Source organism: Anopheles moucheti, chromosome 3, assembly GCF_943734755.1.
Source record: "Anopheles moucheti chromosome 3, idAnoMoucSN_F20_07, whole genome shotgun sequence".
NCBI lineage: Eukaryota > Metazoa > Arthropoda > Insecta > Diptera > Culicidae > Anopheles > Anopheles moucheti.
The window spans coordinates 41,903,837-41,930,949 of record NC_069141.1 but is presented as its reverse complement, the minus strand read 5'-3'; the positions used below and the strand labels follow the sequence as shown (position 1 = coordinate 41,930,949).

At 44.2% G+C, this 27,113-nt stretch overlaps 1 protein-coding gene across 3 annotated transcripts; it reads left to right on the top strand.

Annotated features, from left to right (window-relative positions):
• Positions 1–125: 125 nt before the first annotated feature.
• Positions 126–26,247, top strand: LOC128300299 (tribbles homolog 2). 3 transcript variants are annotated; one of them, XM_053036316.1, is made up of 6 exons: positions 126–239; positions 1,708–3,221; positions 3,791–3,919; positions 3,995–4,155; positions 20,729–20,920; positions 25,426–26,247. In XM_053036316.1, exons 2-6 carry the CDS (start codon positions 2,565–2,567, stop codon positions 25,781–25,783), a joined length of 1,497 nt encoding a protein of 498 aa, XP_052892276.1. In that variant the 5' UTR covers positions 126–239; positions 1,708–2,564; the 3' UTR covers positions 25,784–26,247. The 3 variants fall into 3 exon arrangements, with proteins under 3 accessions (XP_052892276.1, XP_052892278.1, XP_052892277.1); XM_053036318.1 differs by having other exon boundaries at positions 147–290; XM_053036317.1 differs by lacking the exon at positions 126–239 and adding an exon at positions 274–343.
• Positions 26,248–27,113: the final 866 nt, after the last annotated feature.

The following is a 27,113-nucleotide window of genomic DNA, read 5'->3' as shown; positions in this document are numbered from 1 at the left end:
AATTGAGCTCCGCATGAGAAACGAATTCACGAGAACTGTAGCAACGCTTATAAACACAACACATACCCCCGGATCAACGAAGCCCAAGCTACGCTTGTGTATGTTTCGTTTTTATTCTGCGTACACAAGCCAACGCGAGAGGGTGCTGTGCGCTAGCAGCTAGTTGTGAAGTTTCAAATCGAAAAGAAAAAGTTTTGTGTTAAAAATGCTTATTTGAAGCGTTTGAATTGGCCTTGTGTGTGAGTAATAGTTCGGGTTAATATTGTGAAACTGGTTGAATGTTTTTGCACGTATGGGTTTTGTGTTTGTAAATAGAATTAAGTGTGTGTGGCAAAGCAAAAAGGTGTTGTGAAATGTAGTGGTTATTTATAATGAATGATTTTACTACAGCATATGTAAAAAAACATCACGATTGTGAAATACGCTACTCGCTTGTGTACAAAAGGATCTGGTATTCCTTGGCAAAGTGACGAAGGAGACGCTTGTGTCAGAAAGAAACAAGAAGCATAAATGATTCCTTTACGCGAAAGGGGTGGTTTATGCCTTTTGTCGTGAGCAGTAGGTCATTGTTTCGCGCGACCTCTTTTTTTATTGCTGTTCAAGTTAAAAAAAAAAAGAAACAAGGGAGAATAAGGATGCAAAGGATTTTCCAAGTCCTTTCACAAGTATGCACGCGTGTACACATAGATGTGCGAGTGTGTGTTGTAATGTTGAGCAATGTTTGATTCATACCATTCCAATACCGTCTGTTGCTTCTGGTGACGCAAATGGTTTATTTCTCAGTAGAAAAAAAAACACAATTAGATATGTTTAAGTTCAGTGCATAAATTGCAAAGCCGGTGGCTTGGTGAATGTAATGGGGCGTAGAGGTAAAAGAAAACTAGAGATTGAGTGAAAGCAACGAAGCGGTGGCTACTGCGTTGAAGTTCCGTTGGATGACCTGTTTCGTACCGTTGCCATAGTTACAGGGTGCCATGCATCCAGGGCCTGCGCCGATATTGTGAACGACAACCGGATCTTCGTAGATTTGGAGCAATGTTATTCGTAAAGGGGTTTCCGCAATAGTGCCGCAACTGGATTGAATCAAGTAGCTGCTGTTTTGCAAAACTAGTAGTACTTTTGTGGTCTGTGAAAAGTGTTTAGCAATAGTTTTAGAAATACGTACAAATAGCAGCGATACGTGAAGCATTTATCTACTATTGGCCAAGTGCGGTTATTTGCGATAAAAACCCCTATAAGACGAGACAATCCTGTTCCCTGGTTGCTAGAGTCGGAATACAGAGCAGATAAGATAAGGGCGACGTGTTGTTGCAGTTTTTTTCCCTCGTCTGTTTAACTTCCCTTTGGCACTATCAGCCAACCCTGAAGGTACAGCCACTGTCGTCATTCCATTATCTAAAGGTGGTTTCACCATCGTCACTGTACAGCCGCGAATAATCGAAGACATCCTCGACCTTTTCTTATACTGTTGCCGCTGTGTGGTGAAATTCAGGAATTCCGGGATTTGTTATCAATTCGATACTTGTAGAATGTCACGATTCTAAAGGTGCTTAAGTATTAAGGGAATTGCAAGTATTGTAAAAATGGCTTATATTCTGCTCTGCTTGTCCGACAGCTATTATTGAGTGTAGAGATATTTCTGCTGAATTTTGAAGCGCTGAATTTTCCACCTACTTACTCCATTTTTTCTGGTTTCTTCTACATCAGCCTCATCGCCAGTCAATATTCGAGTATCATTCATCGCAAGACAATGATCGCCGGCTTCAACTAAAACCCCCACGTTCAAGTGTTTTGTGCAACGTAGAATTTGGCCAGGCAGTTCCGCTGAGGAAGAAGTAGTTGTGGTCGCGCATTCGGTTTCAACCAAGCCCGCCGTTGCCAATGGGAAACAATGTGTTTACTATAGCCTTGTGACGTGACGTGTGGTGCCCCCTCTGTGCCTGTCTGTGATAACGCGGTGTTGTTCATTAATGTATGCGAGGGCGAAGTTGTGCTCGCGGCAGGTTGTGTGTCTCCTTCGTTAGCTACGATTAGATTGTTCGTTTTCGTGTGTGTGTATCCACGATCGCGAAAATGTGTATATGAAGTGTTTGTCAATGTTGTCCGGACCCCATTACTATACAGGCTCGTGCGACATTGTGTGATAAATGTGTAAAATAAGGTAGCAGAACTGTGTGTTTATTTTAAATTTCATCAAAATGGTTCATCAGAATGAGTCACACGCAATGGCTCTGCCACGGGATAGCTAATCGTTCGCTGATCCCAAGTTCCATCTGCAAGTCGGAAGGGAGCCCTGCTCGGTGAATGTAGATAGCAGCGCGGTAACCGAATCGTTCCTGAATTTGTGTAAAAAAGTATAGTTGCTAAGTGTTGTTAATAGTTTTTAAACCCGTATTGCTAAGAAAATTTTGTTGAAACCCCCCTTAAAACTAAGTGTGATACTCTACCACGCGAGATATCATCTGGTTCAAGTGTTCTGAAAAGTGAAGCTTGTTGTTTTACTACTAGCCTGGCATTGCCTACGAATTTGTGTGCGCTTCAACAGTTCTCGCACGTTGCAGATAATGAGTGCGGGTAATGGCTCACCGCCTGCTTCGGTAGTGCACGTCAATGATTTACTACCCCGCTTGAACAAGCCCGACGATCAGGTGGGTGGTTCGGTTGGTTTTGTGCCTCTGATTGGAAATGTAGTGCCCGATGGTTCCGCGATCGGAACAGCCGGTACCACGGTACCAAATACGACATCCGAAGCGGTCCATGCTTCACCAGGTGCTGGCTCAACCGCTGGGACGGATGTCAACGCTAGCGTGGCCATACTGAACCGTCTACTATCCGCCCACATGGGTTCGAGTGGTAGTGGGAACTCCAGAAACAGTAGCAGTACAAATTCCAGCTACAAAAAGTGTCCCTATCATCGGCACTGTTCCAGCCACCCGTACCATCTGCATCGGCATTTACAGCATCAGCAGCAGCAACCGGCTCCCGGAAGTTCGTTTCTAGCTGGATTGAATCGATACAGGAATGACGGTAGCGGTGCGTGTAGTAGCGGCGGTTCATCAACTGCTTCCTATCCGTTGCGAGATGCCATCTCGACGAACGTTACGCCGCCACCGCTAAACGCTGTTATTCTCGTCGACCGCTACCTGTTGATGGAACCGGTCGAGGGAAACAATTTGTACCGGTGCTACGACATTAAATCGCACGAAGAGCTTGTGTGCAAGGTATGTAAAGATGCTCGCGTTACCTGACATCCCAAAAGCTCAAACGCATTCAGTTTCTACCCTTACAGTATTGAATTTCCTGAAAGTAAAATACGCATATACCTGCTGTGTTCAATTGTTCAACAAATTGTCTACAGTGCTGTAAAATTGGCCATTAAACGCGCAAATCAGGTGACAATCAGTTAAATGGTTATTTTCATCTAATAGCATTTTAATTGTCACTGCACTTGACGCTTTTTTTGGTCGCATAAAATTAATTAACCCATAGGGAACCGGTACAACGTTTTTTTGCGATCCCCAACAGTGAGGATTTAAAATAAAAATAAACACAATCCTAATATTACGGGCCTGTGTCGCACAGCGATGATTCATTTGCTGTTACGTAGTATTTTACTGCGTCACTTTGGCAAATGCGTACAACCGCCTTGCTTATCTCTGTGCGTTTCTAATTTTGGAAAGTGTTCCGATAAGCGAGAATCACCCATAGCGAAGTGGATAGCGCGAATGTGGTACCAAATGATCTTGTTTTAATATAGCAACCATACTAACGCAGTGACATTCAATTTCAGATTGCAAATAATCCGTGCTCCAATCTGCTGACGGCGCATTTTCGTTTGGACGGACACCAGCACGTCAACTCGCTGCACAAAGTCATACAGGGCAATAATCAAACGTATCTGCTGTACAGCCCATCGGAGGTTAGTATCAGTGCCTGCGGTCGAGATTGATTTTACCCAAACTAAGCACATTTTTGTGCCTTTTCGATTCGGCAGGGTGATCTACATTCGTACGTGCGGGTGCGCAAACGGCTGCGTGAACCGGAAGCGCGGCGATTGTGTCGGCAAATGTGCGAAGTAGTCAAAAGCTGTCACGAGCAAGGCATTGTCTTGCGTGATCTCAAGTTGCGGAAGTTTGTATTTGCGGACCGTGAGAGGTAAGTAAACAGCAAATTTTGTGTTGATGAACGGGAGGCTCAGTTTTGCGTTTACCGGTAGAGGACCGCTTTTCCTGAACCTCCATTAATGGAGCGAACGGGTTATCTACCCAACTACATCTACACAAACCAAAACAAGAGCTACAGGAAATTGACTTGCGAAGAAACATTTAAGATGCAACAGGTTGGAACAGCTACGATCGGTTTTATTCGCCGCGTAGGTGGAACGTTGTGATGGAGATCTGGTTTCCACTTTTGGAAATCCGAAAATTCCCAACCAGTTTGGTCCGTGTAGCCTTGCACCATGATGTCAGCCATGAGCTACATAAAGCGTGAAAGTATCGACACTGCGAATAATGCGTTCTTGATCGTCGATTGTGCATTGAAGCAGGCCGTATGTGTGCTGAAAGAATCAGCAGCGAGGGGCAATTATATGAGTCTTTGTTTGCGCTGTTGGATACAGGTGATACACGTGGCAGTCAGTACGCGGTGGCAAGGTAGTGTTTGTGGTCCGGAACTGATTCATTGTTAGAATAAATTTCACAGTTTCCCCCAATACAACGACTCATTGAACAAACCTTACGTTCGGAAGTTGCAAACATTTACACGTACAAGTATGTTTACATTGTGTGTCAAGATTTTCCTTCGGCATGCGGTGCAGAAATCATAAAAATGCCGCCCAGAATGTTTTTATATGTGAACGAAATTAATTCTCACGTTAGCGAAACGCGCGCCTTGTGCTATTCATTGGCAAAGCCGCTGAGATGAGATTACACTTATCAGAGAGAACACACTTTATCTGGACCAAGTAGATGGTTGGTTTTTGTGGTTGGAACTAAATTTGCCTTTTGCTGAGGGGATTACAGTATCACCACATCGACGGAATCGAATGGGCGGCAGCATAATTGTACCTAATGCCGTTATGCTTCGCCCACAGCTCGATGAAGGTTATGGGAGATTTTAAGAAATGATGCAAAACTGCAAGATCCATTCTCCGGAACTTCCTGTAGCCTAAAGTGTGTCAATCACGCGCATGGTTGCCGTGAACCGTGGATCGGATCATAATTGCTGGGTAGCAGAACAAGGGGCTTTTGAGTTGAATTCAATGAGTGAGCTAACTCAGAGATCTGGCAGCAGCTATGCTACTGTTTTTAGGGCTTTATTGTTGCTACTGTAGATTGTGTGTGCATCAGTGCAATAGTGTTGGCCTGAGGAGTGTTGAGGTTAGCTAATAAAATTAGTGGCTACTTATTAGAGGGTTTTAGACCACGGAGACATGGTGGAGGACAAAGTAACGATCAGTTGTCTCGAATGCTACCATCAGAGGGGAAATTCTCTTTAGCAGTCTCAGATCGTATCGAAATATGATGGAGGTTCTCCGATCATAAAATATTTTAGAATTGCAATAATTCTGTAATAACTGCAAGGAATAGTTGTTACGCAATTTTGATTTTCAAAACTATCTGCGATACATCTTCAATAACTGCAAGAAATAGTTGTTACGCAATTTTGATTTTCAAAACTATCTTCAATACATGTTCAAATGAAATTTTGCGTAAAGAGGTATTTTTCTTCTATGAAACTAATACCTATGCAAGATAACTGAATTGTTCCCTCGGTTGAGCCCGTACTCTCAACCGCACACGATTATCACACATCGGTTAGGGGATCTTTTGGTGTCTACAGATACCGGCACGCGACTCAGACGATCGTCTTGCTGTTTTTAAAATAGGTGATTCTCCCTCGGACCGCCAAAGAGAACTGAAGCAGATCGCTTTGGCGGTGTTTCAGGCTTTTGACCAATTAAAAAGTTAGGGATGGACGTATAAAAGGCACAAGGGTGAGCATGGCTTTGCCACGATTCCAGTTCAGTAAGCAAAAGCGTGCTTTAATGTAAGAATCAAGAATCGGGAAAAAGGAAAATTCGCATAAAATTTGCCGCTGCCACGTGTTGCATATCTACCAGTGTACGCAATTACTATTGCGCGCGTGTCGGAAATTGAGGCTTGAGGCTGCGTTATAAGAAACCGTAGAGGGGACCGATTTTCTGCTCTTACCCGGCACCCATCCGGAACCGGTGAATCAAGCCAATATTTTGGTGTTTAAGCACGCGTCATTCTTAGTAAAGCATTCCACCACGCGTTGCTGAACCAATATTCTGTTCTTCACTAGACCGTGAAAGGTCATCATCATTGTCCCCGCTGCCTCATGTAGGTAACTTTCGTACTTGGACAATATGGACGAAACTTGATAGAGCAAACATCTTTGGGGATGAAGCCTTTTTATTCTTTATTTTCTCGTGAGGGTTCTATGTTCTGAACCAAGTTCCAATTGTACCGTACACCTTTACTTCTCCAAAGACCAGATATGTTCTGATGAGAGTTGATGATGAGTACAGCTTGCTATTGCTTACCAAAGGTTGGCAAATTGCAGACCTCCACTCGCGTTACCTCGTTGCATGGGTAGTAAACTGGAACAACGGAACCTTGAAAACTATGGTTCAATGAGTAGCCTTTACATGGACAGACCGGCCACCGACGAGAGCTCGCCATGTTTGTTCATTCTCTCCCGCGTTGGTCGACGCGTTGTGTCCAGTCTTCTTCGCTCCGTTTGGGATTTTTTTTCTACCACGGTGACGTTGATGCAGCAGTCCAGGTGGGTCCGTGTCTTGGGTGCGGCATGCTAGCGGCGGACATACGGCTTTTTTACTCTTGTTTTTTTTTTGTTTGTTTCGCTGCTCATTTTTCTCACCCAACGCAACACAATATGCTTGCTGGGTTGCTCTATGCTGGGGTTTTAGGGTGCTTGCCCGAATGTGCATTGCCTTTGGCCATATGCTCTATGACCTCAATATACAACCACAGTATGGGCACTACAGTGAAATACACCATCATAATTGGAGAGGAAGGTGGTACATGTGCAAAGGGATGGGAAATCGAGAGGAAATAGAGTCGCAATCGTAATGGAAATCATGTTTCAAGGCAAACGGTGGTGGCAGAGAGGTATAACGCGAATAAGAGCATTGTCCAAAAAATCGAGGCACGTGGTTACAGTGATGCTTGTGCAATCACGGCTTATCGATAGCTCTTTAGAATGCTGCGAAGATTTTGAAAGATCTTGTGTGATCTTGAGAATCTTGACATGGTGATGAAAACTAGAACTTGTGTAGAGGTTAAACATATTTTAAATAATTAACTTCTACCATACGTTAGAGAACAACAAGATGTTTTATATGGCTTTAAATGAAAACACTTAAAAATACGTTAACTTTCCGATCGTTTTAGTGTGCAAGAAGAGTGATCATTTTAGTGAGCAAAAAGAGTGACAGGGACAAAAATAACCGGTTAAAGCAGGCTAGCACGTGTTGCAACGTGACATTGGATGCGTGGTGTAGCGGTTTCGCCGTCGCGCACGATCGTCAAAGTTATCGCAATGCCAATAGAGGAGACCCCACCGAGCAACTGGGCAGTCGCCGCTGTTCGCCTAGCAGCTCGCGACCAGCTCCAACGGCACAACCACAAGCAAAACCAATGCTCTCTCCGGTGTGTTGTACCACGATGCGAAAACGTACAACCGCTTCGGATGTGTGACCACTACAACCCATGTACACTGCAAAACGGACGGAGTACAGTGTTTTGGAGTACGGCCGGTGTGTTGGAGTATTGCGAGGTCAATTGCATCGCTTACGCTTGAGGTGGGGTGGGAGGTGGTACAGTAGAAGGAGGCTGGTGCTAGATCGACGAATGGGTGGCATTCAACATAATCTTCTCACCTAACCACCGAATACCGTCGCTTATACGTCGAGCCATGCAGCTGTGTTTGTCTTGGCTGTACGATTGCCTCGTACGATCGAACGCATCTGCGACGCGCAGAGAAGGGATGGATGTTGAAGGATTGAGCAAGGAAGCACGCCGGTGTACGAAATCAATGGAAAAAAGAGACAGAGAGTTGGACGCAATCGCGACACGAAGGTAAACCGACATCTCGCAATTCTTTCAAATAATGGAAGTTGATCTTTACCGTTGAAACATGCGAAACAAACCAACAAGTCTGGCGGGCGCGCGCGCCAAAAAGGGTGGTGTGGGCGAGAGGTGGTGATGTCGCGACACTCTATACTACATCTGCTGCTACATTTTGCCACCGTTAGTTACGGTGGAGGGCAACACTGCATCCTACAACCTCCAACAATGATGCGTTGAATTTTTGGAGCGAAGACAGCATAACCTTACCGCAGAGTCAGCTCGAGATTGTGAAGCCCTCGGCCAGCATACACAACTCTTTTGGTGTTTCCACTCAGCGTTAATGCGGGTGGCGCTACTGATTGTGCAGCGGAACATTTTTGTTCGTGCTAGCTGTTGCACAACATCCAGAACAACCCCCGGTGCGCCGACGCCGATAACTGACCTTCGCCAGTGTGGTTGTATTAACGGCGGCTATGCTGTAAGCGAGAAGAGCGCGCCGGTGCTCCGGAGTAATGGCAGGTAGCGGCCAAACTGTACTAATTAGTACCCTTGAATAAATTAGGCTTAACAACCGTACACTACGCCGTTCGGAGCAATGACAACGAAGTAGATGGTACGGTATCATGTACAGGGTGTGGGACAAAGAGAAACGAGGCAGCTTAGAAGGACAACCCCTGTCGGTATGATGCAATTTTGATGGATTTAAACAAATGATTTTCCCATGGAAAAGGCGTTCAATGTTTATTTACATATACACATACACACACACACAGTCGGCTTACCTTTTGCTAATGTTGTTAACACCTGCCTAATTATATTGACATTTGGCTAAGGGTTGACGAATCGAATGAATGGTGCCCAGAAGGCTATCAAATGTATAAACACTGTAAAGAGTTGAACAGTTTAACACAGAACTCTTTCAACAAGGGCAGTACCTGACTCGTTAACATATTCTACTATGTAAATGTAAAACTTAAGATATGAGCAGTAGATAATCACCGATAGAATGATCACCATCCATCACTCTCATGTTGTGCAATAGCTGGTATAATAAAAATTTGCATAAAAATAGTTAAAACGGCAACGAGTCTAAAACCGATGTGACGGAGTTCTTGTTGCTATTATTACTACAAGTCAGTAAGTAACGCCTCGGTGTACGCACTCGAGAAAGCGAAGTCCATCGAACACGTATTGGTATGGTGGTTATATTTCCATCTTCTGCATGATGTGATGGCAATTGTTGCAATACATCTACCGCAACTTAACTTCATCAGTAGCATCTTTCAAACAAGCGTTTGCTAACAGACTAAGAAACAACAAGACATGGGCGGTCGGTGGGTAATATCATCTTCCGCTGGAGATCGTTTTTACGACCGACGGAGCTATACGGCTTTTCGGATTGAAGGTCTCGATCGCGCTACGACGGGGGAGCTATTTGCCGTGCGACAACGGGCGGGTGTACATTTGACCGAGATCAAGACCACAGAAAAGACCTTTCGTCTGGTATTTGTCCACACCATCTTTCTGGCTTTCAGCGGTGGGGCGAACATTCAAGTAGAAGTTTGCAATTGGTTAAGTCGTCTTTTCCAACCGCTCCCCACACCGCACACGATGCCTGCGAGACATTGAAGAAGAACGATTGAAGACAACAATTGCAGCGGTAGACGAGAAAACAGTTAGCAGGCAGCGAGAAAAGACCACGGCACGGAGAAGGTGAGAGCTGTTTGGCCATGACCAAGATTTTGTTCAGACCGCCAAAAGTCGATCTGCGGCCAGCAGAGGAGTATGTGTGTACCTCCACCTTCACCAAGCTGTGGACGCGATCTGCATCTAATGCTTTTGTCTTCAGCATTGTGGGAGATGTTGTGTCGTTTTTCTTTTGCTCAAACAGAAGATCAAGCCCCAGAACCTTGAGTACGGTTCGGTTGCATATGGCGGTGTGTCGGGGAAAATGGGGGAAAACGGTGCATGTTGCAACAACCCCAAGCACAATTGGATTGGCATTGGAACTACCTCATCATTATCCCTTCCTATCCTTAGTGCCTCATCGTATAGCAAATTCTAATCTTCAAGCAAAGTACAAATTTCGAAGATTTGCTTTGTTCAATATCTTATGAATTAGCCTGTGATATAATTTCATGGCGGTATTCATATCTGGTTAGGCATAAATTTGTCTGTTTTACATCGTGTATCTTCTAACTGTCTCAAGCTGAACTTTGTTTCGCAGCTACTGAAAAAGGAAACTTCCTTCCTAGGCTCATATAGAACCATCGTATGTCCGATGAGTATTATTTATTAGATTAACAGCAATTAGTTCGCACTCATTACCTCATCTACTAAGTGAATAAAGTCGAGCACATGAATCGCTTGCGGAAGGTACGAACGACCACCGGGAAAGCGAGCTGACTTGACGGGCTCACAGCACGATCGCGAAAGGGCGATGTGTCGATTCCAAATTGAATTAAAGTGAGAGAAAAAGTGCGGTGAAATAAAGTAAAATTAGATAAGCTTAATTGAATAAGCATAAATTTAATAAGGAGAATACATACTCCCCAACATAGGGCACCAATATGTGTGTGTTGAAATGTGTGTAATCGATCTGTGTGACAAACGCTGTGTGTATGTGGTTTACAAATCTCAACGTTAATTGAATCGGAATTTGACCTATCGAGCATAATTAACTCCTAACAGTAAGCAACCAGCGGCACTTATTCGATTAGCAGCGATAACGTAATAGCGTTATAATGTAATAAAATAATTTGTTTTAGTATTTTGCGCCAAATTTTGTGCATTTATCCATACGCTGTACGAAATATTTATAGCCATTCAAAAACGCCGGTTGTAACCTGCATACTGTTCAGCATATTAATGATCTCTGTTCGCGTCTGGTAAACGTGCTGTCTTTTAATGAAAAGAAATTCGATAAGCTTGAGCACTCTTCTGGGGTACAATTCCAACGAGACGTACGTACCGAAAATAATGTGTTCTCACGAGTCATGAATCTTCGCGCCTTCAGATATTGTGGGATGCATATTTATTTCTCACACTCCCTTTTATCCGGAGCACCAAGTGCCTTGAGCGTTATCAGCATTTATTGGGTGGCTCAGTCGTGTCTCCATTACAAACTGTAGCATTTGTTTTATTCTCCTTAGATCGACCAGATCTAAATAACTAGTGCTGTAGCATGTTGTGCGAAGGGAAGATTTGATTTTTATTTGTTTTTCTTATAAAAAGCCACAGAAATGCAGATGCTTTCACTTTATTCTTTTAACGAAAGAGGCTAATAATGATTACAAGCGTATTACCATTCTGTATGAATGTGGAAGGGGATCTGTGGGAAAAAAGTTATAAATCCTATCGTTCGCTCTCTGAGCAGGGAAACCGAAAACAGGCTATGCTATAATGGCTATATTGAAGCAATAAAAATCACCCACATATCTGTATATGTTTGCATTGTTTGTAACCTACAAAAAAAAAACAGTTGTCCTTTTTTCATCCGTTCACAACCGATCGTTCGAATAGCCAGAATGCCGGCAAAGGAAGCCCAAAACTGTTGCAGATGTTCAGTGTTACAGCGCGGTAAATGCTGCAGGATGATCGGTTAGGGGTTTTTATAGCACATACTGGGCTTGTTGCACTGTTTTACGACGGCGTGCTGCCTTAATGCACCCGGAGCGTCCTGCGAGAAGAACTACAAGTCTGGTGCTTGGTGCAGCATTGCACTTGGTGTATAATAGGTGTTCCCAGTGTAGAATTGTATGTGTTACACGTCGGTAAAGGACCAAGATGCGAAGGTATGGTATACATTATCGACCCACATACACGCTTCCCTTCCCATCGTTCTATGCTGCATGATGCACAGCCGATAGTGGAGTGTATAAATATGGGAACAGCTTTCTTTCGATTCTTCTGCTCGTTCGTACCCAGGTTGCAAACGCTTCTTACCTGAGGCATGGCTGTCGAGGTCAGGGATGGCCTCTAGCACCTTCGTTGAACCTTTTTTTCCTATTTGAACAAGAAACGGTTGCCGTACGAAAGATCAAGGATTACTACGGTTACCATGAGGAACTACCCAGAAATAGAAAGGGGCATTGTTACCCTGCCGTACCGGCGTTTGTTCTCTGCAGCGATACTGCAGTGCGCTTGAACGTCTGATTCCTGGCCGATACTCCATATGCTGCTGTGGTACGATCATGTGCCTGCCGGGGTCGAAATGTTGCGGGAGGAATGCATTACGATTCCTAGTTTTAGATTCCAGGACACGGTTGACTAACTGATCCAGTGGAGCGCTCGGCGCATATTGAAAAGCTAGACAAAGCAGGAATGCGGGTGACAAAGGCTCACATGCGTACGTGTACGTGCAGCATAGGTCGGGCTGGCCGGCTGTTGTTTGATCGAGTTTCATGGGACCGAAGATGTGTGCGGATCCTTCTGGTCTACCTGGTGTTCTGCGTTGGTGTGAACGCAAAAAGGGACTGTTTGGGATGAGAAGATTTCATCCCAACACGAAATACGGTTTGGGAATCGGACGGACCTGGTGGCAACGGAGGAACCATTCTAGCATTGCATCCAATTGGTGCGCATTTTGAACAGATGCTGTGGAATTGTTTGTGCCACTGCATGTAGGAAGCTAACAGTGTTTAAAGCAGGAAGCAGGATCATAAAGAGGTCACATCACAATCGATTACGTTGCGCTTCTGAACTGACCTAATAAACGCGGGCTCGTAAGGTTCATAAACGTTACATTCGCTTGAATCATATAAACTACCGAAAAGTGCAACACACAAAAGCAAAGGCTTTTATTTACATAATTCAGCGTACGTCGGCACTCTTAACAATCCTGACGCTTGCACAAATGTAATGATTCGTAATGTGTGTGTGTGTACACCTTTGCGAGTTTGATTGCTCGGCAAGATGTGTTATGGCGAAAAAAAGCTGTGAAATTGCATAACCATCCGCGTACCTACTATCACTCATTTTTCTTCCAGCTGCACCACAGCATTTCACCACTGGTTAGTAAAAGTATAGTTTTCACCTGACCAAACAGGGCGTGCTCCGACTGGCAAAAGGGAGCGCTCTCTGTGCGTTATACATTCACTTCCCTGTTGTCGGTGCAGCGCATGGGTGGCGCGCGCTGTTGCACGGGAAATAATTCAAAGTGCGTTTCAAGTTATGTGCTGCCGTCGTTTGAAATATGTAACGCACTCCGATTGGGAATAGAGTGATTCGCTGTGTTTGCCCTGTCGGTCTCTCGCTATCTTTCGCTCGACCGTGCGCGTTTCGTCGATGTGGGTTTTCCTGTATGCTCACCTAACTGCTGCCGTGCGATCGCCGTAGGGTGGTTGATCTATTGCTTAACAGACGCAATTGATTATTAAACGCCTTACTGTCAGAGACACACATAACCCGGCAAGCTTCCTCCTCGAAGATCTCCCGTTGTTCGTATCAGAAAGACAACGTATGAAATGAAAAAAATCACAGGAATTCACAAACCATGAAATGCATTCACCAATTGCAGATTTTGAATTACATCTGTTTCAAAAGTGCAGGATCTCTGCCATACAAGGTACAAGGAAAAACCGTTCATCTCATGTACCTTTTGAATGCATCAGAGCTCCGAAAGAGGACAATTATTTCTTAAAGAGCACTCTCCTTCGCATTTTAAATGTTCAATTTCTCTCAACTAAACAAGCTCACTTCTCCAATGCATCTTGCCGTAGTTGCGTGAAAACATTGTGTAAGAGCTTTATTCAATGGAAAGCAATTGCCAACCAGGAACCGAGAACTTGCCAACAAAAAAAAAAAAAGAATCAATCTCTTTAGCCGAGCACCTTCCCCGGTTTCACATGGACGAGAAAAGGTGAACTCTTGGGCCGTGGAAAAGAAAGCTTTCCGAAGAAGAAAAATAACTCGGAGATAGTACCTGCTGCTGCTGCTGATGATGATGATGGTTGGCCAAACCGTGCCGTAACTTTCTCAGGTTTTTCCTGTGTACATGAAGGCAAAGTTTGCTTCGAGCTATTAATTTGCTACGGCGCGGTGCTTCCTCTTCCCGATATCTTCACCTCCATCACAACGACCATTTTTCGCAATTGCATATTTTCGTTTTGCGTTGAATGTACAACCTTTGCTAGGATTTTCTGTTTTACCTTTTGATCTTCATTCTTCATTCGCTCTCTTGTGTTGGCTGGAACTCTGTGAAAAAGACTTGCCAAGGGTGTAGACGCGCCGTAACGGTACGGAAGCGAAATCAAACGCGGAGGAATGTCTGAATGGCCATTAGTGTATGGCGGATGGAGGCATAGCGCAGTGAAGGCAGGAAAATTTAGATAATGAACAGGAAACCAATGGGTTCCGGGATACGTAACATGTTTTCGAAAGGTTTCCCAGTTGATGAATGCCAAGAGGAACAGGAAATGAATATCTATCTGAGTCTCTGTAAACCATTGCGATAAAGAACATTGCTGGAGTCGGTGACAAACGCTGATTGATCGCGATCAACTTGAGTGGCTCGGTCGCAAACCTTAACGTACATCTCATATGTTTGTTTTAATGCAGAAAAGCAAACTCCCAACCGCATTATGAGCGATGTGAAACATTTTTAGCACATTGTCGTTAGTATTTGTACTAAAGCATGAAGTCACAAAAATACTTCCAAGTAGTAGCAAATCACACCACGGCAAGCAGCAACTCGGAGGCGCCAATGGCCATAAATAGCTGAAACATTCACCCATGTCAAGCTGCGTCGAGACGGTGGCCCAGCCGCCAACACCTACATACATACACATGTATATATATATATCACACCGCTCGGTACTTGGACCGTCTGTCAATAACCTTTTGCCGACTTCAGCAGGCGTGTTCGGTGCAAAAATGGCATCTTGCTCGTAATGACCACGATCATGGTTTTTATGCACGATCGAGACGCGCAGTTCACGATGTCCACCATCTCAGTTACCAACGCGGCTTGCATGAGCGCGTAATGTTTGGTGCAGTTGTAATCGATATTTTTCTTTGTTCACTCCCTTTTGGAAGAAGGATATTGCCTAGACATTGGTATCACGGACGACGAGTGGGTAGTATTATTATTCAAAATGCCTGGTTTGTGTTAAATTGAACATTAATGAAATATTATTGATTAGTAACACACACACTGGCACATTCTGAAGACCAGAGGAAAAGGGATCCAAAATTGTCCAAATAATTGATCGTCTTGTGTTGCCCTCCGTTGTACGATCAACTGATCGATATTACAAAAGCAGAACACATTGAGCAATATCTTATACCTGCGACTGGTTCGCATCTCATCTGTCACTGCTCGCTGTAGTACTATTTTTATTCAAATGTACACATACTTATGTTGCACCATCCGTTTGTGAGCGCAGGAGAGCGTGTTTGAACTTGAGAGCTGGTGAGGTTATTTCGCTAAGTCGACTTGCGATGATCGCAGCGTGATAGCCGGCTCCACTCCACACAGCGCAAACACTCCCAAACGTGGCGATAGGCGGCTTATTACCTACACGCAGTACGCGCTGTACTATAAGAGCACAGTTGGCATTTGCCTGTTTTGCCCGAGTAATGGAATGTTATTCGAGCATTTAGCAATATTTAACGGACCGCACTGTAGCATAGATTCGTGAAAACGTAACCCCAAAACCGGAGCGACATTCACTGACGCGTTGGGAATACCTTCATACCTTCGTTTTCACCAACACCGAGCCGAGAATCGTACAATCGTACGTCTATTTAAAGTAATCGCAGCGGAATCGTCTCGAATCGGCTTTTCGGTAGACTTTCTTTCGCGTATTCCCGTTCTAGGTAGTGCAAGATTGCAACACACTCCGCCACACTCGGTCTGGGCTGGCGAAATGATCGAGAGTCGAATAATCTCCTCTTCAAAACCTCCTCCAGTCCAGCATTCCCTTCTCTCTGGCGGGACGACGCAAATATAAATCACAACTTGGAAAAAAGGTCCACACCGCTCGTACGACAGCGTCTGCCCGTACTTCATAGATAGCTAGTTGCTCGCATACACTCTCGGCCGCAGCGAACGTGTGTGGCTCGTGTTCTTTCGGTTGGACCTTTTCACGTGCGCATTGCATTAGCATGATGCAATGCTAATATACGTTGCTGCACTCCACCACGTCGCGCCACATAGACATACAACACCAACCGCTCTGTTCCGATGACGCACTCAGCAACGCGCGAACCAAAGAGACGTCGCCGTCGACCATGCGGAGTAGCGCGCAGTTGGTGGTGTAGAATTGCGTTATTCGAATTTGGCTGAATGGTACGCGCGCGAAGTAGCACGCGCGGATTTGGGAGCCTCGTTTGTGTACGCTCTGGCGTAAAATGTTTGTATGTGTCCCTTTGCAATCCCCTTTTGCGTTGCTCCCGTTCATACGGGTGTTTCGAAACTTTTCGAAATGTATCTTAGGAACCAACCACCACCCCGGTTTTCCTCGGCGTGGCAAAAGAGCAGTCCCATTTGGTTGCGCACATGAGAGATCAGCATGATTGGTCGGAGGTGTGTCTGTTGACATTTTTTTTTCTTTCATTTGTCGTACATTTTAACCCGACCCAACATGTTGGCCATTGTGCAGTTTTGCCTAAGGGTTACTTGTCTTCAACCCCCTGCTATTGGTGATGAATGTGTTACATTTGAAATTGAAGCGAATGAGTATCATAGGTAATAACTTAAAACTCCATCAAATTTATTAGAAGCTCAGATGAGTTCGTGGCGCTTTTAATTGAAATTTTATTGTTCTTGTGGACTGTTGGTTATTTATACCTGAAACTGGCTTTTTAGACACTACCCACGATTAGCATCGATCTATGCTTCAATTGTTATCCTACTTAGATAAATGCCGGTCAGCCAGATCATACTTTAACAGCCGGAACTATGGTGATCTGAACGTGCAATGTCCCGGCAGTATAGCGAGTGGAGTAGATTTTCTCATTGCAGCTTCTAGAGTTCGTCACTGTAGCGGCTCCTCCATTGTTCTTCCACACATACCAAAAATCGTTCTGAGCATCTTCTTCTCGAACGCGACTTAGATGAGTTTCGTCAGTTTTGAACAGAGTTCTTGCTTTAGAGGCGTATGTGATTACTGGAACTATATAGTCCTAGCGTATATTATTATATAGTAGTATGTTCTATATAGTCCCAGCTTCGTTCGATCCGCCTTTTTTGTCAGTAGAGAATTTTTCTCACACTCTAGATATTGCTAGGGTAAACATCGAGACTTGCGGACGTGTTCAGTTATCGCAATAGGGCTAATTTTCATCACCTGTTCCAATCCGACACGAAAAGCCCTTTCGTTTTTGCAATTGGAACATTTGCTCAGAAGAAGTTGCTTCGGATCATAATGTACTCAATGTCATTTTCTATTTCTTTTAAGCGATAGATAATGCTAAGTTACTCCAAGTGGTTTTGCAAGTATTTTTCCGTACTTGAATCTTCAAGGATCTTCTTCTTCGCTTCGAGATAATCTCATGGTGCAACTAGGGAATTCAATAGTTAGAGATATTAATTTGCCTCTGTGTAGGATCTTCGCCGAGATCCTGTAGTATTGCGAAGTTATCAGTTTTAAATTTTGCAAACCATTTCCGATAGCTTGCTTCAGCTAGAGAATTTTTATCATCATCTTCCAATAAAATTCGATGGCTTTCATTCATTGAAATAATGAGGTAGAACTATGCCCTAAAACAAAGAATTCAGTTCAAAACATTCCACTTTTTGGACCTCACGTGATTTATGTGGTGTAATCAAGGGAAAAAACCCAAATGTTGATTATAAAAAATTACTCATTCAACAGAGAAAACAAACATAATAAACTGTCGGCGACATGTAATATCAAAACGTAAATTGATGCGAGTTGCTTTGTCGTGTATATAAGATTGCTACATTTTCATCATATTACACCACCAGCCAGCGAGTGTTGTGAAATTCGAAGAACAAACGATTTCATTCTGCTCAAACATAGCACAGAGCACGTTATGAAGCCGCTCGCCTCGACCTTGATGCTATTGTCCATGCCCTGCGCAGCAGCTGTATCGTTCCAACTACGCGAAAGTAATGGGTTAAAGTATTTCCGAAAGGAAGTATGCGGGATCGCGCATAAATCGCTTCCTGTGCCAACCGTGGCTTTGCCACGTTTGGTGTAATGCCCGCTGTAATGTGTGAGTAATAGTGTGATTTGATTCATTTCATGATGTTGCGAAACGTGGCGGCGTACTGTTTTGCACCGCGCTCCCAGACGCTCGATCCGAACACCTTCTCACCACCGGTGCCGCCTGTGTGTGGTGTTGGAGATTTACGAAACGCTCGGATTCAACCGTTCAACCGGGGACTGCAGGATGAAGCGACAACTCACCGACACCGTACCATACACCAAACGTCGATCGCTCGCGCCTGTAAAGGACTGTCGTGCGCTCGAGCCATGCGATTGACGACAGCGGTTCGGATTTTACAACACCCAAACGCCCAACGCGCTAAATCCGTCGCCGTGGTGTTCGGTACGGTGGGTTTCGGCTTGCTGGCCAAGCGCGCGATTTATAATCATCCCGTGTTGTCGCACGAAAGCAAAACGGGACGCGAACGCGGTTTTTTTTTGTCAGTTGCGATTGTTGTGATTGCCCGCAAAATTTGCATCATTATTATAACACACTGCACGAGAAACGGGCTGCGGGTGCGGGTTTATTTACCGATAAAATGTTGGTTCGTCGTTGCTTTCCTCCGTTTTTTTTTAATTCAAATTTCTCATTGCCTCATCGCGAAAAGGAGAGCCATAAGTCACGTAAAGGTGCAAAATAAACGATGCAAAAAATCAAAAGTCAGCTCTCGGACGAATAACTTTATTTTAACAATGAGAGCGAAAATTGTTTCCATCCTAAATGTTTTTGAGGTCAAATGGGTCATATTGGAGTGGTAAAGCAAGCATCATGCATATGTAAAGCAAAAGTGCATTTAAAAGAGGCATACTGTAGGCTGGTGCATTTTGCTTATTTTTTAAAATTGTTTATCTATCGGACAGTTGTTTTAAATTGCAGCAATCGCAAGTAGTTTGATATTCAATAAATATCATTTAATTTCCTTTTCCATCGGCTCATTCGCTGTTTTGAATTCTATTTAAATATACGCATGATCTTTCATTAAGGAAGCGAGCGTGCACTCACTAGCACACATTGGACGACCTTTGATTGTTATAACTTTTCAAGGGGAAATTTTAGAAAGGAAGATTCGTTCGCCACCTCGAATGGTGATGTGATAGCGAGAGCGAGCGGGCGAGGGTGATAAAGCGTAAAGGTGACGGTGCGTGACGCACCATCGCGAAGAAACCTCGCCGTAGAAACCGCGATGAAACCGTCCGGTGCACCGGGTGGAAGCTCATTTACATGACAACAATCCGGTGTTTCACCTTCGGCCAAACCAGCGCGGCCGGCACAGAGGCACCACCGGATATATGCGGCCGGGGAGGGGCCGGTTGGCCCGCGACCCGGTGCGGTTCTGCGCAAGTAACAACCAGCGGAGCGAGAGAGGGGGGTTGCCGTGCATTTGCCGGCCGAAAACGAGCGAAAAAGACCACAATACCGATCCACGGTGGTGGTGGTGGTGTGCCGTGTTGTGGATTGGAATTGGAAAAAGAGAGAAACAATCGCTGTTTTTTTGTGGCTGTGGTAATGAAAATTTCAGTGTGAAACAGAAACCGCCTGGAGGACACACCACTACCGTGCGTAGCCATTGGGTGTCCATCGGGTATTAGATGACGAAATTGATGATCGTCCGCTTGTTCAGGGGCAAACACGAGACGAAAAGAGAAACAACCAAACGCTATAAAAGAAAACCTACACGTTTGAGAATCTCCGTATGTGTTGTACGTGTCTTCTCGGCATGGTGTGTGCAATGTAAACAAAAAATTTGCCGAAATTATGAATGCCCATAAAAGCTGCATTAGCCGATATTTGATCATAGCCAATGTTTCGATCGAAACGCAAGCGATGTCAGCGCGTATTGATGCGACAATACAATTTACCCCAAAAATTCCGGCCAACAAAGTGTATCCAATGGTGTAGACATTGCGCCACCCTTCCAAAACACGTGATCGAGTGATATTCACAGGCGCCTCGCTAGTGTGGGGTGGTGTAATGGAGAAACATCATGTCCCCCCCGCTTGCAACCCTGAGGGCCAAGGTAACGGTCGTGAAATTGTTATTTACACAATGCGCCGTAGTGTCGAGTGTTTTTGCAATCGTTTACAAGGATATGTCTAGCAGACGATATTGGTTGGGGGGTTGTCTTTTGGAGTTTTACATATTGTACGCTGCAAGAGGAAAACATCTTCAAAATATTCATACACAGATAGTTGCCCCGGTAACAACTTCTATGCGATAATCAACCGATACGATATGGACCATCTTCCATTCTGGGAGGTCCGTTCGAAGTCCATTACCTGTCATTACCGTAGGTCACTTCTACTCCATTGGAATTCGCATTGCAAAAGACCACACAGCAATATATCATCAACAGACTAACTCGGCATTTGCTAATTGAGTTCCGCTCGGTACCGCTCGTCTAATTGATCTACCTTCTTTTGTTTTTTTTTTTGCAGGACGCAATTAAAACTGGAATCGCTGGAAGATGCGGTCGTACTCGACGATCCGGCCGAGGATCTGCTGCAGGACAAACGGGGCTGTCCCGCCTACGTGTCGCCGGAAATCCTGCGTGTCAATACGACGTACTCGGGCAAGGCAGCCGACATGTGGTCGCTAGGCGTTATACTCTACACGATGCTGGTTGGAAGGTAGGGCCACCACCACACATTCTCCCCCACACAGCAATACCGCTCACAGTGCGGAAGTGGCTAATTGCCTAGAGAGGAAGAAACGATTGTATTTCGGGGAAAGAAACCATTATACGCACTCATTATTTTCGATCAAAGCCGGTATGGTTAGGTGGTTTTGATTTAATTTGATTGCCAAGTTCGATGATCGATCGATCGTGTGAACATATTCGGATCGTAATAAATCATCATGGTGGTATCGTATCGGTATTAGTTTTCGGTGAATCCGATTCAGATTCATGATTCCGAATGAATCTTTGTATTGAACTGAATCTCAATTTCAAAGATTCACTAATCATCCATTTGACTGGATTTTGGCCTATGAACTTGTCCGTCATGTACATCCACCTTCCCTCTCCCGCTCATCAGTTGCCAAAAACGGACACGACTACCCTTCCACTTTAGGTCTCCAAAGAGCATGAACCGCTCTGAGGATTCATGAATCTTTTGAGAGTCGATTCCTGATTTGAATAATACCCTTCAATAAAGCGTCATATTGAAGACTCTTCTCAAAAGGTTCATTCAGCACAACACTAATCAGTATTCATCCCAAAAATTAGGAACTACTTCAGTAATTTGCCACATTGCATTGTTGTTTGTTTTGCAACTTCAATGTTTGAGGGATTGCTAGAATTAGCGATAATCACTCCTCCTGATAATGAACCTCGAGATAATACACAACACGCATACGACGATGCGACGATGGCTGTCGTTGGGTATGGTATCAACAGGATTATTCGTGCACATTTGTGACTGTATTGTACAAAAACAACATTGACACTCACAAACGGTAACGATCGACGAAGATAACCAATATTGTCTTTGTTTTCCGTTGCATCGATGCGTATTGCATTTGTGGGTGCATTCCGGACGAAACCCGTCGTACCATGGCCGAAGGCATTTCAAGTGTTTGGAACGGCATGCGAAGATCCTACGTTGTGCGCAAGCCTTAACCTGCCCGAACACGATTTCTACCGAATGGCGCTGATGACTCCCGACGGAATTATGTCAGCCGTTGGTCGTTTCGAAACGATCGTTTCCGTGGTTTTCATTATCGTTGGTTTTACAGTTTACTGCCGGCGACGGTGACGCGAAAGCGTTGGAATCACGTCGAAACATGCTTGTGCGCCACGACACGCAGTGCGTCGATCCCAACGTACGATAGAACTGTTGTAGTGCAGAATCTTAATACTGCCGCCAAATGCTGTGAAATTCCGAATTCTTATACGATGGTAGTTTTATTACGTTTCCCCTGTCGTACATGTTAGCCCGAAGGGAGAATTTACGCTCAGCATCGTGATCTACGTCATGATGACGTATGCTGACATCAGTCCACGTTGCGAACGAGCATAATTTGACCATTCGGTGAGGATTATTTACGGTAAAGATTTTTGTTACTGTCGTTACTCATTCCTGAATGATTCAAATGGACAAACGGGATTGAAGCAGTTGGTATGAGTCATGCAACGCGGTTGTTATGTTTGGGTGACGTAATTTTTCTAGAACGTGTGTATTTAACTGTACGCTATAGTGGAGGAGATTAAATATTCCTATTGATGGATGTATTTTGTGTTGTTGACTAATGCTAAAGCGCCAAAGCACGGTTAGATAGAGGAGATTCACCATTCGCGCTGCTTAAGAATGCTTCTCGCACTTCTGTGCTGCGTTTAAAGTATTATAACGTTAAGATCATGTTGATTGAATAAGATTATTCCATATTGTAGTACAGAATTTGATAATGTGCTGCACCAGCGCTTGTTGTGCGTAACTCACAGCAATAATCGCGAATGGTAAGGAAGTACCAAAAGCAACAACAAAAAAAGAAACACATGTACTTTTGCACACTCGCCGGTAAGAATAAGGAGCAGCTCAACTGCCCAAAGGGCAATAGCCGACGCCAAGCGTAGTAAAGACGAAGGATGCCGCAAAGAAAATAAAACAAAACACGCAACGGTCAAGCGGCCATATTTGCTAGCGAAAGATGCTCAACAAAAGCAAAAGCGAACTATCAGAGAAGCGTGGTGGACGCGAAGAATCGAACCAAACCACACTCACAGCAAAAAAAAAAAGAAAAACCAAAAACATAAGCCTTTAGCTGGTAAAGGATGGTGACTACCGGCAACCAGGCAGGCAGGCAGGCAGGCAGCAGGATACGACCAAAAAAGGAGTGAGGAATAACTTCGCGGCAGGTGCACACGCGACCACATTTTGTTTTTGGCTTTAATTTGCGTGCTCCGTATACGCATTCACACGTACCGTGCCCGCTGCTCGTTGCTAACATGCCGGACATCCTTTTTTTTTTCCTTTTCATTTGTTCCTGCATGCTGACGGTATCCAAAAGGGGACCGGATTAAGCTGCATTAGAAGAACCAGTTTACGAATCGTGTACGAAGATTCGCGATACAAAGAGTTGCATCTGCATCATCTGTCATGATGACGGTGGAGTTACGTTAAAAAAGACCTCAGAAAACTCAGAAGTGACTAACTTAGTCCATCTCAAGTGGCACAATGTACACGGCCGGGAAGAACTGTAAAAGTCCACTGAGATGCCCACGCAATTGCAACAGCAAACGAACGTGATCACGAACCACGAAAATTAAAAATACTTCACATCAACATATCTTTAATTGTCGGTGTGGAGTTGTAAATCATTGAGCAAGAAGTGCTAAAAACTTATCTCTTATGTTTTTTTCGTATCGTCAAGTTTAAAGTTAATCGCTTAAATCAAACACAGACTTGGTATCATTCAATACGACAGTATTCCGTTTACAATCGATCGCGATCGTATCGCAGCTGTCAACGGCCTGACCCTGAAACTGTGTGGGCCAAGCTGTACAAAGAAAGAAACACATTTGAAAAGCAATTCGGTCAAATAGTAACTGATAAGCTGTTGCCCGATGTAAGGACGCGATCGTCCAAACAGTTTTATCTTTAACATGCTTCATTTAAACAAACCTACTGCAATCCACTATGTTTCGGCTGCACGAATGGTCTCTACGAGGTGCTGAAACTTTTAAAATTTCCAATTGTATCAAACTAGTAAAACAGTACAACTAGAAGAATTAACCATTCCACCTTTTAAAGAGATCTTTTGAGTGAAAAAAATATATCGTTTTAAATCCCAGAAGAACGCATCCCAATCATGCGTGTACAACCATAACATTCGGTTAGCCGATAAGCATTTGTGCATTGGTGTATATGCTCTGCTTGTCTGTTGGCCCGAAACCGAGAAGAGACCCGGGATCGAACAAACTTGGCAGGAAATGTATATGAAATGAAATGCACTGATCGAGGAGAACCGTACAAAAAACCAAGCAGATGTCGATCCGGGTTGTGTTGTGTGCTTTTTTCTCCATATTTCCTATTACACTGTCTGAACTAACCTCTGACCGTGCAACAGCATGGGCGATAGTAGGTAGCACCGCCACCACCACACCATAAAACGAAGAAAAGGATATTAAACATCAACGTTTTTCGGCTCTCTGTCTCTCGGTGTGTTGTGAGGCTGATGATGGCGTCCCGGTACCATGCCCTGTGGGTTCTCGGTGGCAAACGCTTGAATGGACGGGCCAAAGACACGGAATATGCAGCAGGGACAGAGCGACGAAGAGGGCAATATAATGATGAAACACATGTTGCTTGCACAGTTTCCTGTCGCTGCCAAAGGATATGCGTAGCCGGCTGTGTATTGTGTATTATCCTCATCGGTCGCGCCGTTACACCGTGCGTACTACGAGGCGAATGTAAGGACGTTGAAGAGCGGCGAGCTAAGACATAACAAAAAGAAAAGCGTTTAAGGGAGGAAACTGGCGGGTGGACTTTCCATAGTACTCCGTTGAGTGTAAAAGCATTTGGACGAGACGGGTGCGCATCTTGCGCCGCCGCTCGCTTGGTCAGGAGAGGATTCTTCGCTATGATACAGGTTCCCGCACCGCTACTGTCAAAGGTCTCCTGAGGGCTTACAAAAACGATACAGATGGACGATCAACTTCCCGGGTCCAGGTCCTTTGCTTATCCCAATTTTGAACTGATGCATCACTTTTTTGCCTTTTCTTTCGCTTGCTGCACGCTTTGCACACGGATGACGCTAAGATGGATGGAGAGAAAATTATGCTTTTCTCTGATTGCCACTTCTTTCATTTCTGTCTTTCCGTGGATCGCCGTTCATCTGGTGGAGGTTGTGCGATGTAAAGGCGATTCGTTTTAGAATCCTGCAATTATGGTAGTCCACCTGCCGTCTGTTTGATTTTTCTTATGAACCATGGAGCTCTTTTTGTAAAATGATTTCGCTCGCGTGTTAACCGCCGGTTGGATGGAAGCCTGACAGATTCCCATTTTTTAGTTTAACCGTTAGAAGCAGTAGAATAGAATTGATTCTGTTTTTTTTTTTTTTAATTTTCTTCGTGGAAAGCTGCTTTTATGAAATAATTTAACTAACACATCACTCTTTCATTGTTTCGTTTTAGGTATCCGTTTAACGATTCCGAGCATGCGTCTCTGTTTGCAAAAATTAGCCGCGGACAGTTCACTGTACCGGAGTGCCTTTCGTCAAAGGCGCGCTGTATGATACGTGCCCTGCTTCGGAGAGACCCGGAAGAACGTATTGCCTCGGAGGATGTACTGTTTCATCCGTGGTTGCTGCACGACGACAGCAAAGATCATGCTTACGGCTTACACACGGGCAGCCGTACCAACAGTGCTGGTACCGCTGTTGATGATCACTGCGTGCCGGAGTGGTACGACCCATCGGACGAGAATGACATCGGCAGCTCGTCCTCGCGTCTGCATTACTCCAACACTGCTGGTGATGCTTTCGACAACTAGGCCATGCACGCCACGTGTGAGAAAGCAACGGTAGAGAGATCAGTTCTTCCTATACTAAAGCACAATATGTTGCTTACTATTACCAGCCTGGATCAAAACACGGAAATGCTCCAGGATTCACGGATTATGCCTGTGATTGTTTGATTTGTAAGAGGGCTAGAAGACGTGTGATGAACGTTTCATCATCGAGAACAGAAGATAAGCGTACCCGGCATGCGCAGATTTGGTAAATGGTGATCGATACGTTTAAACAGCAAACAGTGCACGCCCAATAAACATGTAAGAAGTACAGAAACATTTTATAAGCAAATACCCAAAACAAGCCAAGACACTGCTAGCACTGGCATGCGACTTATGTTGTGGTAAGCGAATGGAAACCGTGTATAGGAACAAATTACATTCAGAAAAGAAAAAAAAAACGAAAAAATTGGGAAAAAATCATTAACGTTTTGAGTGAATCGAACTCGTATCAGAGAAATCGCTGGACTAACCTTACTATGTAAAAATAGCTCTACAGCAATCGATTCCCCTTGAAGATGGTTCGTACAAATTACAGCTAGTAAGTAATGTCTCCTGTTTTATCCCATCGCCTATTTGCGCGTGGGCTGAAGTGGTAACGAGAACTTCAATTATTTATACCAACAATTTGCGTAGTTTGATCAACAACGTCCATTATTTCGCTAATGTCGTGCCGAAACCAAGCGGCACGACGGTAACAGTTGTATGCGTTTTCATCTAAAGGCGATTGTTAATTTATTAAATACGTTTCTTAGCTCCTGTTTTACTGTGGCGCAGTAGTGTGCAATTGATGAAACGGATGCGCATACCGTTTAGACCATCGCGTCCAGTTAGTTTTAACGTTAGATTTTCCTTTTTTTGGGACTTTTATTTGGCTGCTATTATTTAACGTCTCCTTCCGCTAACGTTAAATTGAATGCAGCCATTCATTGGTAATTATCATGCCATTTCGTTCTTTTATTTTAGTCGTTCCACTCAATTAACAAATAACTTTTGGATTACGAAATTGAAAATGCAAAATTTTACCATAAAGCCAGACATTAAAGCAGCATTTTTAACGTTGTGCCTCACATTTCACCTATTCCATACAAGTTTGCACTGGTGGCTAGAGACGTACTCAGTGTACACAGTTGAACAGAAAAAAAGCTTGTGTAACATGGCGCAAATTCACAATCTGTTATTTTATATTACTCATTCAACCTATTCTTTTTTCGAACGTTAAGATTTTTTTTACAGAAAAAATACAAAGAAACCATGCGCCGGGCGGGAGAAAAGCGAAGAGAGATATATTCTGTAGATGTAAAACGTTGGA

Excerpts from the sequence above, each read along its gene's own strand:
- LOC128300299 (XM_053036316.1), top strand. The coding sequence starts at position 2,565 with ATGAGTGCGGGTAATGGCTCACCGCCTGCTTCGGTAGTGCACGTCAAT. Across the intron at positions 3,222-3,790 it reads ACGAAGAGCTTGTGTGCAAG|ATTGCAAATAATCCGTGCTC; the intron begins GTATGTAAAGAT and ends ATTCAATTTCAG. Across the intron at positions 20,921-25,425 it reads TACACGATGCTGGTTGGAAG|GTATCCGTTTAACGATTCCG; the intron begins GTAGGGCCACCA and ends GTTTCGTTTTAG.